The sequence below is a fragment of the Loxodonta africana genome, chromosome 22 (assembly GCF_030014295.1).
Source record: "Loxodonta africana isolate mLoxAfr1 chromosome 22, mLoxAfr1.hap2, whole genome shotgun sequence".
Taxonomy (NCBI): domain Eukaryota; kingdom Metazoa; phylum Chordata; class Mammalia; order Proboscidea; family Elephantidae; genus Loxodonta; species Loxodonta africana.
The window spans coordinates 14,740,145-14,758,173 of NC_087363.1; the positions used below are offsets into that span (position 1 = coordinate 14,740,145).

The 18,029-nt window shown below is 38.0% G+C and overlaps 1 protein-coding gene across 32 annotated transcripts in view; it reads right to left on the reverse strand.

The window, feature by feature from the left end:
* Positions 1 to 296: 296 nt before the first annotated feature.
* Positions 297 to 18,029, reverse strand: part of SLMAP (sarcolemma associated protein) — a 159,762-nt gene continuing 142,029 nt past the window's right edge. For 17 of the 32 annotated variants that reach the window (XM_023547590.2, XM_023547580.2, XM_023547593.2 and 14 more), the window contains 6 exons: positions 16,887 to 16,961; positions 13,777 to 14,097; positions 13,204 to 13,321; positions 9,542 to 9,713; positions 5,533 to 5,667; positions 297 to 2,207 (listed from right to left, as the gene is read on the reverse strand). In XM_023547590.2, coding sequence (XP_023403358.2) covers positions 2,115 to 2,207; positions 5,533 to 5,667; positions 9,542 to 9,713; positions 13,204 to 13,321; positions 13,777 to 14,097; positions 16,887 to 16,961 — 914 coding nt within the window. In that variant the 3' untranslated portion in view covers positions 297 to 2,114. Of the gene's footprint in view, positions 2,208 to 3,575; positions 3,666 to 5,532; positions 5,668 to 9,541; positions 9,714 to 13,203; positions 13,322 to 13,776; positions 14,098 to 16,886; positions 16,962 to 18,029 lie in introns of all 32 variants that reach the window. The other 15 variants (XM_064274333.1, XM_010589711.3, XM_064274336.1 and 12 more) reach the window with 1 other exon arrangement.

The following is an 18,029-nucleotide window of genomic DNA, read 5'->3' on the forward strand; positions in this document are numbered from 1 at the left end:
ATTTATTCAATTTGAATAAAGTAAATATTGATACCAGACCTTACATTTAGAGACGTGTCTGGCAAGTGAGTCACGCTTTAACGATAACCACAGTAAAAGGGGGGGAAAAAAATTAAAGCAAGTAAGTCAAATAAAAGACTAATAAAACCTAGGGGAAACAGCTCAGTGTTTTCTTTTAAACCCTGAAGAGCACCAAATGCATGTTATGTTGCATAAAGAGCCATCTGCAGAGAAGATGGTTAACAACCCAACAGCAGAGTCAGCACTAAGGACGTCAATGATATCCAACTCAAAGATGCGTGGGGAGAGGAAAGTTATTTTATTAAATCATGCACATCACGTGTGTTAGTGCAAATAGTTTAATCTGTACTCCAGAAATTCTATTGTACTTTATATCTTTACAAAATAGATTTAAAACAATTATTTACTTTAAAAAATGTAATTCTGAAGTTAAGCATTTCAGAACAATATTTGCAATAACCTATATACAGGAGGTACTGGGTACCACTGGCGTATTAGCATTCTGTGGTGGAGTGGCTTCCTGCAACAGAAAATGATGAAATGAACTATATGACAGACAGTATTTTCTACAAGTCATTTGTGACTAATTCCTCCATAAATCTAGTGATCCTCCCAACAGCAAATCCAAATAGCTTAAAATATAACCTTAAAAGTACAAACAATGACCGTCAAACATCACAAGGCAAATTATATCCTAAACTCCTTTTTTTAATATTTGGCTAGACCTGTGGATTGCCACAGAACATTCAAGTCAATTTACTGACATTCCCTCCAGTCTTCACTGACTGTAAAATTTAACTATGTGATACTTTAGGAGATTCTGTGACCTAAATCAACTTTACTGACATGACTGCAGTGCTGCACAAAACCATATAGCTAAACTCTCACTTCTGTGTTTTAAGTTGATAATTATCAAGCAGTGTTTAGGTGCTTCCTTGTGCATGGAACACTATTATGTAATCTTGGAAATAGTGCTTCTCATTAACAGAATGTCCCAATTAACAACAATTCAAAGAAAATAACTATTTGCATACCCAACGAGGGTATCTGTTGGTACGCAGGTATCAACAGCTCATCGCGAACATTAGCTCCGTAACACCATAATCAAATTAAGTCAATAAAAGCTTATCTAAAGAGATATTAACTCTTTCTTCAATTAAACATGCTTGGAGGAACAGATGATGGGGGGCGGGGGTGGGGGGAGAAAGCATGCTTCCTAAAATGCTGTATATGAGAAAGTAACTTGGCTTTCAAAGAAAATATTTCTTTAAATACATGAGGTGTAATAAATTACATTCCAATTGACTCAACAGTTTGGTTTACTGCACTGAAATTGTGTAATTACTATGTTTTTTGCTCCCAGAAATACTTCAGTTTGCCCAAGAAAATACACACTCTCATGGAAAGTTTGTCAAAGTTGATGTCCTCCACATCTTCAAGTCACGTTAAGGCCGAACAAGCATGTACATATTCCCCAGATTATCACTATAACAGAATATTTTCCAAATGTATTTTTCCTTTAAAAAAAAAAAAAAAAATCCACGCAAATAATTGTCTCTAAGTCTTGTTCCCAATAGCTCAGTGGTTTCCTAATAAGTAAAAATGACGTAAGTATGTAAAAAAAATATATATATGTGTATATATTTCAAACTGATAGGCACTGAGCACACAGGGCCTCTTCCCATGTACGTATTTGGCTGTTTGGTTTGGGTAGCTATCGAATCAGAAAGGTGAATTATCTGGTCATCAGAATTCAGAGTAAAATACCCATAAATTTAAAGGTATAAATAATTCGGTGTACCAAGAAGCCTACTTTAGGCCACCATAATATTTAGAATCTCAACATACTAATTTAAAAATTACATGAAAAATTGCAAGCAAATTATTGCTTACAGTAGAATAAAGTCACAATTTTATATCCTCTTTATAGACAGATACATTTTATATAATTTAAAGCAATGACCCTACAGCTGTATTCTTGCACGCCTGCTGTTTTAAGAGGTAAAAAGGAAGGAAATGGTTCTGTTTGTCCCCAGCATGAGTGTGATGCCAGCTTCTAGAGGGAGGACGGTGTACGGACTCAAGAAACGCTCTCATGGAGAAGCTCTGGCCAGAGCTGGCACGTACAGCACGGCGGCTGTCACCGCCACCAGGGCAGCCAACATGGGCATCCAGGGCCAGGGTTTCTGTGTGGAAAGAAACCAAGAGTCAGTGTCACATTCTCCCCTCTTTTCATACCTATTAGCCCCTTGGCTCCAGAGAGTCCTGGATGCTCAACAGAATATGGGAAAAAATCTTATCTTTGCATCAGGAAGAATAAATTCTAGAAAGAAAGGAAAAAAAGATGGGGGAATACAGGTGTGAGGACAGCCGTAACAGCAGGAGCCCTTTGGAGGACCACTCGATGGAAGCTAACACATTCCAGGGAAGTCTTTGCCATTTTCAACTTTGTTACAGTTGAAATCTGCTGGTGACTTCTAAGAAACCCTCTCAGCTCAGGCTTCTTTACTTATGCCTACATCTGTATATTCCAACATAACTGATGTTCATAGACACCTGCAGTATGTTTTCTGCCTAAAATGTTTATTTCTTGATGACAGCCAGACTCACATGCTGGGACAGGTTTACACATGGGGCTGGAGGGTAAAGTGATAGAAAGGAAACAGCCTAGGCCTTGGTTCTCTAATTTGAAACCACAGAAGATAAAATCAGATGGGGAAGTGCCATTAGGGACCCTGCCTGTCTGATACTTCTGGTAAAGAGCTTGGCCAGTGTAATAAAGCCACTGATCACCGAGTATGCTGTACTAACATGCAAGTCAGTTAGAGGCGAGCATGGATGGGCTGTTCCCTGTTAACCTTCAGAGGGTTTGACAATATTATATTGTTTTGGTTGACAGCTTTCATTTCACTTATGTTCTGAGGGTCTTACTGAGAAAGTTGGTTTTTAAAGAAATATTCTGATATTGCAGATCAGGGCCAGAAAGACTTGATATAGGTTTATACTCTTACAAGTAGGCGCACACTGGGGCTGGGATTGTGAGCCAATGGTCCATTATACCAATCTCATTGTTTTCATCTTCACGGCTACAGTGTAAAGAAGCAAAAGAGTTGAAGCAAAGAAGTCTACACTATGGACAGGAAGAGGAAAGGGATGAGGGAGAAGAAAGCTGGCTAAAAAGTTCAAAGATGCAAACTCTTCATTTCTCATTCAAATCTGATTAAACACATAACTGGGAAGGAGTACTAATATTGCAGCAATTCATAGTTTACTCCAGTTTGCTAGAGACAAAGACTTGGTTAAAGAAAACATTTTAATAACTGGTTAGGTTGGAATTAATTCACAGTTAGCGTTACTACAAAGGAAACAAGACAAAATGTTATGTGATTAGTTGGCTGTTCAGTTCATTGGTATGACACAATACATGGCATACTAAATGAAGGGTTTGCTTCAGGTAGCAAAGTACCTGTGTGGTTTGCCATGCACTATATTACAAATATGGCACAAACAGGTGACAGGGACAAACAGACAAGGACTCAACAGTAGTGTTGTACCTTTCTCTACCACAATGGACCGAAACACCAAAACAGGAAAGCCAGGAATAGGCCGATGAATACGGCTGGGACGGGTTGTAATATGGAAGGCTAAAGAAGGGAAGGGATATTAAAATCATTTTATGCTATAAAAAAATCAGATAAGATGATTTAGACCTCAGGGGGGCAGCGAGAAGGGGACAAAGGTTGAGGTAGTAGAAGAACTAGCACTCAGGTTTTACACTGATTCAAACATTTTAAAGACATCTAACATAATCCAGAATGGTGTAAGCTGGCAACCTACCAGTTTAGAAGGAACAGCTGGGACAGTGGGCAGTGAGGGTGTCCTTGACACCCTAAGGAAATGTAAAATGTTAACAAGGAGCAATGGTAAGACTTCACCAACTAACGCCCTGCTTGGTAACACATTATTTTTGATCCGTACTCAGAAACGAAACTTTGTTCTTTTTTGTAAACAAAAACTCTTCTGCCCATGAGATGGTATCGTTTTCAAGTTCACAAATAAATGCCCTGTGCTTCCTAAACCAGGCAAGAGACCCGACACAATGTATGGTAAACATTTCATACATAAAGGCAGGCAGATGAGTCTCAGGGATTTCGGCTGTGTTATCGGAATGTAATTAATTTTTAAAACTGCAAGGGAATTTCTATGATGAGTGTTATTACAGAGTAACACTGTAGTACTATAAGCCCAACATCACAAAAAAGAGAAAATTCACCTCACAGGTGGACTGTTTTTACAATTATAAATAACAATAGCAAGGTTACTTTTGAAAAGGTTCTAATGGTCCAGGGGCTCTCTGCTGATTATGCTAGATGTCTTCATAAGTTAATTTAGCAGGAATTGGACTGAAATTCCAAAATCAGAGGGATACGAATTCACACAGGAGAGAGAAGTAACCAAACTATCATGATCTGATTTAAGAAGAGTTCTATAATCTACATTTTCAAAAACAAATATAATCCACTTCTGCTTAGCACAGAGCCTCCACACCAATTTCATCAACTTCTGAAAGACCTCTACCTAAGCCCCAAATCTTTACTGTCTAAAAACGAAGACTCTCTTCATTGAAGGACAGTTGGACACAAATCATGAGCATTCAGTGTACAATGGTGTAACTGGACGGCCATGCAACATCACTCCTTTTACTTGCGCTGCAGGTTAAGCAGAGTGCCTTCCCCCATGGGAAGTGTGTGGCTCACACTCACTGCAGTGTCCAAGCCATGACGGGCTCGAAATAAATCAGAGCACAACCAACCACACTGAACATCCATTGGTTAGAGCCCATAAGGGCAATGATCACCAAAACATACAACACGACATTTATTTAGTATAACATCTGCTTTTCTAGCAAATGAAAAAAAAAAAAAAAAAACAACTCAATTTATACCAAAATGTTACAGTTTCATACATACACACACACCATTCAAAAAGTCCTACAGAAACTCACCAAATATTTCTTAGTGTTTACAGGCGGACAAAAAGACACCGAGCTTTTTAGGGATGTGCCTTAGTGCATACAGTATTAGCATAAAATGGAAAACAGAATTCAGTCTTCATTTTTTGAAACAGTCAAACGTAAGGGGTCAACTCTCCCTTAGGTGAGTCCCTGGCGCCTCATTTCCTAGCAGGGGGGAAACAAGAGCCAGAGGATGGCTCAGTGATAGAATTCTGGGGAAAGCTTGGAGTCCTCAGGTAAGCTGTTTTCTTGCAAACAAGGCTCTTCCTCCAGGCAGCCTTTGGGCTTTTGTAAGGGGTATAGGCTAAAGGTACGAATTCTTCCTAAAAAAATCAACAGCATAGCGATTCCATCATGGAATTCCATAATGAAAAGTTTAGTTCATTTGTACTACAGGCCCTTAGTTTCCCAAATCAGTAATAATGTCCTCTGAAAATCTGTTTCAGGGCCCTCACTTGCCTTTCAACCAAAACTAAGCCAAGTTTGCAAAGACTTACATTATTTCCTTTTTCTTGGAGCAGCTTCAGGTTGTCTTTACATTGTTTGAGCTCATCTGTGATTGACTGCTTTTCCTGCTCAGTCATTTCATACTTCAACTTCAGTTCTGAGAGTACAGTCTGTGTCTTTTCATACTAAAGGCAAAGAAAAAAAAGTGTGCAGACTCAACTTAAAATGGGTGTGAAGTTATGGTTCTAGTCAGGCTTATATACCAGGCCCTAGTTAGTCACCTGAAACACTCGAGTCAAGGCTTTTTGCTTTAAGGAGAATAAGAATCATTTACACTCATAAGAAGTCTTTAAAGTTCACTTGATTCTATGTAACAGTTTTCTGGCTCTGGAGTTAAAAAAAAAATTGACAGAAGTCACCGTTTTGTCATCTGTTTCTAATAAAAAGGGTCACTTTTTCCATTAAGTGAGTTACAGGAGAAAAGGAAAATTTCAAACAGAGCAAAAGGAAAGCATGTAAAGAAAAACTCCATGGCCTAATTAAACCGCAAGGTTAGGAAGCTGGAGTTTATATCCTGGTAGGCAATGCCAGCCAAGTTATTTCAATCTCGACATACAGGCCTCCCTTTATCAAGGATCACTGGGTATTAAAGTTTTCTGGATAAGGGTTTTTTTTTTTTTTTTTTTTGGCAAATGATGCAAAGAAATGTATCTAAATCCCCTGTCACTATAATTTGGACATTTTTCTCTCTCCACTTAAAAATTTTAAGCATCAAATTAAAATAATTTAAAAAAACGTTTCTAATAGAATTTTGTCTATGATGAAATATACCATTTCCCGTTCTGGAGAACAGTTCACTGTATATAATTTTAGCTTTCAGATGGACTATCTACCCCTTGAACACAGGCAAGGCCAATGGGAAACACAGCGTGGTTTGCCCCTACTTTAAATGGTCCCAGGGAGCTGGAATCCTAGACTAGTTCAACTTCTAGATACTGCATCTTACATGCAAGCTGGGCTCCCACGCAAAGAGCAGAGACTGTTCTGCTGCTGACTCTTCCTTTGTCTTGGCCTCCACTGCCCCATTCTACCATCTCTGAAGGTTTTAGAAGGAAGACAGAAAGACAAGGACTGAGTATAAAATAAATATACCACCAGTGTGGCATACCAGAAAGGTTCCTCCTCTTCCCTAAAACTAGCCCATGAGGCTGGAAAGTGTTCAGTTCCTTTTTACCTATATCCTAGAAGTTCCTTAATAGAGGATACCTTTGTAATGGTGTTTCTGAAAAATACAGTGAAAAATGGAGCCATGATTACACACTCCAAAGGTAAACATCAAGGAGGAAGCAAATGTATAAAATATTAGACAGAGGAGACCGGGGGAAGGAGTTAGAGCCAGCAAGAGGTCACCAGAAAGTGGGAAAAAGAGATACGGGTACAGGGAGAGAAGTGAAATATGAAAGACACCCCCCGTTACTTAACAGTGGTCCCAGAAAAAAGGGCAGGATCAAAGAGATAATGAACCAAGGAGTAAGATTCACAGGCTTTACAGCTGTTTTCAGTAGATGTAGGGTTCTGTGGAGAAGGCAGAAGGTTACCAATAGGCAGCCAAGGCAACGTCAGTGAACCCCAACTGGCCTCTGCACCTTAGAACATAATCAGTTCTCAGTTTTCCATAATGAGATTCTTACCAGTGACTAATAAAGACAAAGTGAGAAGTGCTTTGTTGATCGATATTCCCTTACTTTTCCACCATCCTTACATTCAGCCTGCCCTTTACACCAAAGCACTTAATCACTCCGTTCCAGGAGTTGTGAAGCAGAACTACAGGAAGGCAGCTCTGTCAGGAAGATCCTGTGGCTTACCTCCAGAGTGTGAGTCGGGTGGGAAAGACTCTGGTGCCAAGGCAAGAGGGTGAAGCCAAATAACTTTACTGAGTCAGTCCTCACAGGATGGATTTGAGAAGTTAGTGTTTTATAAATTCTTAAGCCACAGAGGTCCCTACTAAATTAAAATGTATACTTTCTAAAGCCAAATAGAAAGATGCTAAACCATTATTATTCCCTTAATATGGAGGATTAACATTTACTTCTCTCATGTATGTTCTTCTTTGTTAAATGTCCTAGTAAGAGCCGCTGCATATATAAAATTTAACTGGTGGGACGAAGGCCACCTTCTGCAGCCTCGCCTCACGCTTTGCTTGGGTCACGCCTTGCTGTCTCACCCTGAGGTGAGAAACCAGCTCAGTCTTGATTAAGACGGAAATACCAAACAAAATTACCAACACTTTTGGTTCTTCATAATAAAAATAATCATTTCTGGGCTTGTTTAGCTTGTAATTTTGCTAGTGTTGAAGATATGTAACCATGATACTGCGCCTGTTAGGCATGATTCTACGAGAGAAAGAACAAAGGGGAAATGCTGACAGGGAATGTATATGCCTGTTAATAAAAGGTAAGAATCCGTTTGCAGCGGATTACACAAAGCACCTCATTAAAGACCATTTTAGTTACAGACTAGTTAGTATCCAATAGGTTGACATCAGGACAAACAGAAAGAGAGGCAATTCCACATTACAAAAAAGTGTGATGACTGTTATCATTTCACAACGGAAAACACCGAACAAGAAAATAGAAAAGAAACATATTGACAAGATCAGACATATTTTTAAATGTGCTGCATTTAATGCAATCCAAAGACTATCAACAATTTAGATGCTGTGACAACATGCCACTGCCATTGTGGAAACAGTTAAATAAAGCATTTCTCACCGATTGCTCAGTGACTAAAAACAGGCAAACAAATAACGCAACAAAATGGCTAAAGCATTCATAGTAACATACAACAGACTGATCTTCCAGCCATGCATTCGTCCCAGATTTTGAGAGAATTATGGCATATGGGCTGGAAGGACACAAAGTGCTTACAGTATTAAATACTAAGATATTTACTTTGGCACAAAATTTGTGTTCCAAATGAAATGAGATTTCCCCCAAAACACATATCCTTGGCAATAAGATAAAAACGAACATATTACAAAACCAATGTGTCTACATGTAAATAAAAAATGTTACAGCTTTTTTTTCTTTAGGAACAAACATGAAAACAGAAGAACAGTCATCATTTCCAAGCTCAGGTTACTACAAGGAAAGGAAAATGCAAAAAAAAAAAAAAAAGTTGCATCGATTAAACAGATCGTTTAAAAGCAATTTTGGGAAGATTCATTATTAAAGACAAAGTGTTGTCTTCCACTTCCTTCTAATTTGTAACCAATCTTCACTTAGGAGAGTCTACACTGTGGTGGTCCCTGACCAGTGGATGAAGTGGCATCAGCCTTCTCCATCGCCCCAGCTGGCCAGGAGTCAAGGCAGGGAGTGGTGCGAGGCCAGCAGGACCGGACACAGCTCTTTACTGCCCTGCTGGCAATGTCAAGGCTCTGGGAAGTGAAAGGTACTCGTGCTGCTCACAGTCAACCCTCACCACTGTTGACATGGTTTTTTTGAAAAAGTCACCCAAGTCAAGGTTTTAAAAGCAAAATGACATGAAACGTGAACATGTATATTTGTGAAGAAAGGGGAAAAGTGGGTGGGAGAAGAAAGAAAAAGGTCATAGAACATGTTTGGCTGGTTGACTACGAGGTGAGCTCTAAGTAACTTTTCAGGCCGTGTTCACCTGAGGGGTTTGGAAAACATTACAGTGTGGCCTCAGTCTGCTTTCCAAAAGTATTCTAAATTAAATATAATATTCTCTTTGAAAGAAAAACAGTGGATTGAGTGATCTGGTACAAACGGTTTCTCATTTAGGTCAACTAACTGGTAGATCAACATTAAGAATGCAATTTTATATATTTATATTTTTGAGGCCAAGCCCTACTGATGAGCTCTCTCTATACAGACCATGATTCACAGCTAGAAATCACCAAGCAGGGATGCTCCAAACACCACTTTCGTGACAAGTAAGTGGCTCCTGCTCCCTTCCTTTCTAACTAGCAGCACGGGTATCTGACTTGCTTCTGGCTTTAAGTCCAACAATAATCGGGCTCATGTCTTTTCGCTTTACCTCTTTCTGTACATCCTTTGCTTGGTTTTCAGCCTTACTGAGAAGAGTTTTTAAATCAGATGAATCCCGAAGATGCTGTTCTTTCAAAGATCCCACTTGATTCTCAAGCTCTTTTCTAGTCATCTGAAGGATGCTGAGATCACTGGTAAGCTCTAAACTCTGCTTCTGTGAACTGCAACATAAAAGCCATTCAGGTTGATATTTTAGTAAATATTGATAGCGAGTCACAGGGTGAAGCTGGACACAGCAGGCAGAATGATTTTTATACATTTTACTAGGAGAGAAGGACTAGATTTCAGAGAAGAAAAGTAAAAAGAATGAGGTATTTCTAATAAATAAAAAGCATAAAAACACTAAAAAATTCCAGTTTAAAGCTGTGTCCTATTTTCAGATAATCAAATATATGCAAAGGTTGAAACTTAAAAAATAAAAATAGGAAGTAACTCAATTTTATGTTAGATTACTTTATATTGATTATATCATAAAAAGATTCCCTGTAGGTCTTCTACAGGCAAAAAATATACATATTTCAACTATTTCTTGTAAGTTTAAGTACTTGACAAATATGGTAGGTGACAGGAACTTAAAACTAGGAGCCACTGCCAACTCCAGTAAACACAATTCTGCTTGAATGAGAAGATAACCCAAATTAGGGGAAAGCATGGGGCAAAGAAGCAGGAGGGTGGGCTCTAAAGCCCAGTTTTGCCACTAGTCGGCTGTGGGATGCTGAGCAAGTCACTTAACTGGAGCAAACACATTCTCTGAGCAAGCATCTCCAGAGCTCTGAACTGTGGCAGGCATCCGTTTACACAAAGAACAGGGTCACAGGGTTCTCTGTTGTCACATAAGAGGGTGAAACTCAGTACTTTCTGAGGCTGTTTTTCAGCTTAACTTCTATGATTATTTTTAAGACTTGATATATATATATATATATGCCTGATTTACACATTAGGAAAACAGCTTGATATGAAAGAACAGAAATTCTTTGTTCGAATTCTTCTTCCATATCACAGACAACAGGGAACCAAAGACCTTAGAGAATCTGGCTCCCACCTACCACAGAAATAGCTAAAGGGGACAGTTTTATGCCCCACATGACAGGATCATAAGAATCGGACTCAATATTGTAAATGAGGGCTCACAGAGTTTACGTCCATCCTGATAGTATACCAGGGACAGGTCTGATGTTGTCAAGTCAATACAGCAAAGAACTAACCAGTATGTAAGACTCTGTAAGGAAAACTATCTTCTAAAAAACTAGACTAAATCTTCTAAGTACTACTTAAATGCTGGCAAGGCTTATCAAACATATTTAGAGAATTTCCAAACCAGAAAAATTAAAGAAACAGAATTAATCTGTGTCAAATAGTTCATGTGAGTTTAGGCAGAGGACTTGACCAATGATCTGATATATCCCAGCTTTCTGAGGCCTACCATTTTTAAACCATAGGCTTCTAATTCATAAAGAGTTTAACTTGTTTTTAAGCACTTACACAAATTTGTAATAATTATAAAACAGCGCTTAACAACATGCCAGATTCCAATTAATTACATGTCAAAAATAAGGGATCAGGTTTGAAACTTTAAAATATGAGTAACTAAAAGACAAGAAAAATTTAATATGATCAACCGTGGTAATCAAACATCAGTATTTCTTGCTTGATCCAATTCCAAATGAAATGAATTCATTAAGATTCTAATAATGTGTTCCAAAATGTGAAGACCTTTGGTGTCTGCATCACCATCTCACACATACTTTACACCAATGTGTACTAATGCGCTGACACGCAGTCACCATCAGCTGGTTCTCCTAACCAATATAGATATGCAATATAAATACGGGACAAAAAAGTGTGTGTGTGTGTGTGTGTGTATTTACACGTTTTGGACCTTTATTCTGTCCTATCCATATTTTGGAATTGCTTTTATATGTTATAAATAAGTATTTGTTTCACTCTTTATTATTAATTATCTGTAAACATTCAAAAAGTAATACAAATAAATGTATGAGAAGCCAAAGGGAAGTCATGACACTGGAAGAGAAAAGTGCTTTAGAGATACTTATATTGGAAACACATGGTATTTTAAGGAGGGCTTTTAGGGAATAAATCAGCAAGTCTTGTTCCCTTCTGCTAGTTCTTGATGTTTCTCTTCCAAATGTATAATCTACACTACAATTGTTTTCATTATTATAAACAGAAAATAAAGCTTACTATTTTCTGACTGGAGCCCTGGGGGTGCAGTGATTAAGAGCTCAGTTGCTAAACAAAAACTCGGGAGTTCGAATCCACCAACTGCTCTTTGGGAACCCTATGGGGCAGTTCTGCTCTGTGCTATAGAGTCACTATGAGTTGGAATCGACTTGATGGCAATGGGTTTGGTTTGGTTTTGATTATTTTCTGACTTGTCCCGTCTTTATGATTTTTCCTAAAACTTGTTTTCTATGAGAACCGACCTTGATTACTGAGATTTTGGTAACCTTAATGCTCTTCAGGAGTGCAAACGCAAGGTTAACGAGAGACTAATGACCTCTATTTGGTACACTGGAGGGGAAGCTGGGATTTATTAAGAGTAGTTTTAACAATAAACATGTATTACTTTCCTACTCTGAATTAGAACACAATCATTATTTTTAAAAAATAAAAATACAGAATGAACCAAAATTTTAAATAAGAAATTAATTTTAAACTATGGAACAAATGTTGGTGGGATTAACGGGACTCCACTAAACTTGCTAGGGTAAACCAATTGCATCCCCTGGTTTGCCTGGAAGGTATTGGCTATTTGAAAGATTTAATTGGTTTTAGAGAATTCTTGGTCATGGGGTAGTGGTTAAGAACTACATCTGCTAACCAAAAGGTTGGCAGTTCAAATCCACCAGGCGCTTCTTAGAGACTCTCTCCTACAGGGTCACTATGGGTAGGAATTGACTTAACAGCAATGAGTGTGTGTGTATATATATATATACACACACAAAGACACACACACATATACCCAAAAACCAAACCCACTGCCGTTGAGTCGATTCCGACTCATGGCGACCCTATAGGATAGAGTACAACTGCCCCATAGAGTTTCCAAGGAGCACCTGGCAGATTTGAACTGCTGACCTTTTGGTTAGCAACTGTAGCACTTAACCACTACGCCACCAGGGTTTCCATATATATATATATATATATTATTACTCTTCGTATTTAAATTTAGAAGCTGAATTCATATCTTTCAGTATGACAGATTTCTTTATTATAGTCATTTTCTGATAATCCTTACTAACAGAAGCAATTACTGGTGGGAAAGAAAAACAAACTTGTACTTAAAATTTATTTTCATTTAGTTTGTAGGGCAAGTTCAATGACTAATTATAGATTGCTGCTATTGATTTGTTTAGGATTTTTTGGGGGGAGGGTATCTAATGAATTTGTATTTCATGAGCACACCAAAAAGAAAGGACATGTAGAATGATGGTGGCAGAAAAAAAAGCTGAATTATTCATTCAGCACGGTTAACCTGCCAAACAGCCCAACAGTCTGGCTGAATATTTCGCTCTAAAAAGGCATTTAAGTATCAAATTTTGATTTAAGTATCAAGGTTTAATTTAATTTAGATGAAAATTTAAGAAAAAGAAATATTTTCAATGTAAAAGAGAGAGCATTCTTGCATACTTGTGCAATTCTTTTTCTTGCCGCTGCAGTTCCGATGAAAGCAAAACATTTTCCTTTTTTAGAGAATGGCATTCGGTTTCCAATACCTTCCATTCTTTTCTCAACTTCTCTAGTTCACCTAAAATAGTCCAAAAATACACTTGTTAATATAGGAACATAACTTCCATAATAATTCAAAGCATAAGGGGAAATATTTCAGAGAAGAAAATATTTTTTTCTTTTCCTTGCAAACATGCAGATTTTACACAGCTCCTCTTTGATTCTTATTACTTTGCAGCTATAGCTCAAGGAGGTCCCATCACCTTGACCTTGATTACTGTTTTTTTCCTGTTTCACTTTTATAAGGCAAACAAATTTTAATATTGCTTAAATAAAATGTTACATTCTTATAAAATTTTAACTATTGTAGAACTTACAGCCCTGAAGAATATGTTTGTAGGCCTAGTATGAGAAACACTGCTTTATAGGACCTATTGCTATCAAAGAGAAAAACAGCCTGAGTGGTTACTTTGTACAAATTATAAGTTATCACTGTCAAGATTTAAGAGGTTTATGTAAAATCCATTTACTTACCTTGCAACCTTGTTGCTTCCTCTCTCTGCTGGTCCTCGCACTGCTGACATCGAAGCTGAAAACTGTTTTGCAGACTCACAATTTCTTTCTCATATTCAGATGCTGCTTTCCGCCACCGCTCAAGCTCAGCTCGTACCTTCCTAAGGTCTTCTTGCAAAGAAGCAATATCAGTGTCCCGCTCAGAGGCAGCCCTTTCTGCGGCTTGATGAAGAAGCAAAATTTCATCTCGGGCACTAAGCAATTCATCTCGAGTGCTTGTGATCTCCTTGTCCTTCTCCTCCCGGAGATGCTCAATATCCATGTGTAACCTCTGCAGCTGGGCTAGAAAGGTGTATTCATCCATCATTTTCTTAGACTACAGGAATTAGGAACAACAGCACAGCTCATCCAGTATTGCAGCTACGGCACAGCCCAGGCTGTCAGAGCTTTTTTTGTTTGTTTCTTTTATTGTGCTATAGTATGTGTGACAAAACATTTGTCATTTCATCCCTTTTTATGAGTACAATTCAGGGACATTAACTGCATTAAATGCTGTGCAACCATTACCACTATCCATTTCCAATTTTTTTCATCGCCCTTAACAGAAACTCAGTCCCCCATAAGCAATAACTTCCCACTCCCCCCCCATACGTCCCAGGCATCACTAATCACCTCTGGTCGTTATATATCTGCCTATTCTAGGTATTTCAGAGAAGTGAGATCATATAATGTTTGTCCCTCTGTGTCTGATTTATTTCACTCAGCATAATATTTTCAAAGAAAGCTGTTTTTATTAAACTGTACAAGCAGTAATATTTAATGTGGAAAATGGCAAAGTACAAAATGTAAAACGAAAAAAAAAACCCAAATGATCTTTATTTCCCACACAGAGAAAGTTGTGTCTAGCATTTTGGTATTTATTTCTCTAGATTTTTTCTTCTATGCATTTTACACATATAAAAATACACATTAAGCAGGGGGAATCATTATATATATATAGCGTACTCTATTCTGCTGGTGATGAACACCTTCCTATAATAAAAAATAGTTATGCTATCACCTATTTGACCAATTCTTTCTTTTAGACACTGTAGGCTGTTCAGTTTCATTACTATAATACAATCCAGATAATTTTCTTGGAATCCCTGAGTGGTTCAAACAGTTAATACGCTCAACTGCTAACTGAACAGGTTTCGGACCACCTAGACACAGCTTCAAAGAAAGGTCTGGCAATCTACTTCCAAAAAATCACCATTAAGAAAACCCTATGGAGTGCATTTCTACTCTGACACACACAGGGGGTCACCATGAAACAGAACTGACTTGAGGGCAACTGGTGGTCGTTTGATTATTTCCTTAGGGTAAATTCTTAGACATGGAATTGCTGGGTCAAATGGTAAGCATTAGCAAAACATTTGATGTATTCGATTCATTTTTCTGTTCGAACTTCAATTCCTTAAAGAGGCTTTCTCTGATGATGTATCTAAAACAGCGTTCTGTCATTCTTTAGCCCTCTACTCTATTTTCCTTCAAAGCCCTTACTGGATATCCATTACATTATATATTTATTTGCTTATTGTTTATCTTCTCCACTAGACTGTAAATCTTATGCCTGCAGGGCCTTTGTTTTACCCACTGCTTTATCCCCAATACCAGGCAGCTGAGTAAACCACCTAGAATTACTGAATGAATCGATCAAATCAATGAATACTGCCTAGCTAAAGAGGTGTATAAGAATCTGGTTGTATGACCCAAATTTCAAATGAATTGGAAACAATTTGTGTAAAACCATAACTTGGTACAGTCTTGGCTACCATAACACAAGAAATTTAGAGGCAGAAAAGTTTCAAAGGAGAGTAATTAAAAATAATTAAGAGGATTTAGGGATAGGAGAGGCTGAAGTTGCTATGTAAATGTTACATTTTAAGTCTGTAGGAAGGACTGAGGGGAACAGGTTCAAAATCTGAAAAGGTACAATGCCCAGGGATAAGATGACCAGGACTTGTTGACGAAGTCCTGAAATACACATTCTGGCACCTGGGCACACTCAATGATGCCTGAGCAAGACAGCTTTAAGTTAAAAGGCAGTACTATGCCATAGAACCTTTAGGGTAAATTGCTCATACCCAGTACAAGATGGAAATAAAGATACAAATCAGATTTATATAAACTAATGGATAATGGCTTTAAACTATAGTACGGTTTTAAAGTTTCCAATTTAAAAACACACATGGTCTATCCCCCAAATTATAATCCGACCATAATAAAATCCGAAGTTTTAAACAACTCAAATGTCCCATTCGAAAATAAAAACAGGTGATCTAAAAGACTGGTTTTTCTCTGGGACGTTTTAGGACAAATATCACAGGTCTCATGCAATGACTCCACATCTTTTCTGATCTGTGATTACTGGCCTATTTAAATTCTTCTCACTCCACTTCTTAAATGAAAATTTCAAATTAACATTGGTTCCTTCTTTGACAATGAAGGCAAATTAAAACTGCTTTAGAATTTTACAATGGAAAGAAAGACCTCTCCTGGGCATCTCACAACTAGTGCCTCATAATCCCAGGAGCTATGGCTGGAAGAAAACACTTGACAGGTAACAGGCATCTTCCTGGTCATTTCTGTAGGGATTCTGTGACAGCCCAGGAAAGAGCAAAATGGTGGCTATGAAGAGCGGCCATTACCAATTAAGACAGTCCAGGGACCAATATTCTACTCCATGTGGTACATAATTTTTACTGCAATGCAAGTGTACTATCAGCATCAGAAATAATGCCACCAGCAAGCTGAAAGTACTGATGCACGGAGTAGCTGAAACAGATTTCCTATTCAAAGGCCTTCTCTGTAGTAACTCATTACATAACCAAGAAAGTGACCACCTTACCACATCAATATCCTTACCTTAGCATTCCAAGTGTCTAGTACTGGAGTACTGGGGAGCCTTTACTTGTATCTTATTTAAAAAAAGAAAAAGCCCCACCAAGGCCATTTATAGTCTCAGGTTCTAGGGAAGAACCAAAGCCATGAAAAATGGGGACCCTGTGCCTTCTTACTTTCCACTCCTTTTGAGTCACTAAAAGCAAATAAATAGTAACAATCTCAAACAGGCCTGGAGCATTCCATACCTTGAAGAACCTGTATTTGTTTAGTGGATTCTTCAACTTGATTTCGATAGGCTTTTCTTTCTTCTTCCAAAAGAGCTAAAAGTAAAAATATAGTACATCTAATTTTGTGGTTAATTAAATATTAAGAATTGAATAGCTGGACATTTCTAAGAAATTCTCTCCTACAAGGTTCTTGAAGGAAACAAAAGCTGGGTAATGTGTTACTATTAGCAGTTAGTTTTAATGATTTTAGGAGCACAAAACAGTAAGTCGGTAAATCTATTCACCTGAGGAACCCTGGTAGCGCAGTGGTTAAGAACTCAGCTGCTAACCAAAAGGTCAGCAGCTGGAATCCACCAGCCGCTCCTTGGAAACCCTATGGGACAGTTCTGCTCTGTCCTACATGGTCGCTATGAGTCAGAAAGGACTCGAAAGCAACAGGTTTGATTTTCATTCAACTGAGAGCAGAGTTTTCCAGACCCGATGTCACCAAGAATATATATTATTTTTCATGTAAAAGCATTCTTGATAGTTGTTATCAAGATAATATAAGTGTTTTCAGCTTAAATTTAAAATCCTCATGTTTACTGCCAAGCACACAGTAAGCACTGACTAAATAATTGCTGACTGGCATCAGTATATTGGTATTATATGCCTATTTGCTGAATATTTTTTTCACTTTAACTAAATAAATTAGCTTGAACCCTCCAACTGTAATTCTTTTCAAGAAGCAGAAACAGAAGGAAGTAGTAACAGGAAGCTCTTAGTTCCTCCTGGGATGTGACTCCTCCTCCTGCTCAGGAAGGTTGTCTTGGAGAACACAAGGACTCCACAGGCCATTCATTTTCTCCTCATTCTGAGAGTCTCTTAAGGTACTGATTGACTGCAACCAGACAGTTCCTGTGAATGATGTGGAAACTTGTGCCCTAGGGAGTAGACAGACTTCACTGGCTGCTGTATCTATATCTCACTATAGATAAGTGAGCTACGTGAAAAGAAAGTGGCTGGGACATTAGGAGATTCTACACCTTAACCTTGCCTAGTTCTTCCAACTTACTGATGAATAGACTATAAAATCACAGGGACCATAAATTTCTCTTACCTTACACTGAGCATCTAATATTATGTGTAACTAAAACTTGGAGATTTATATGTACTTTTTTC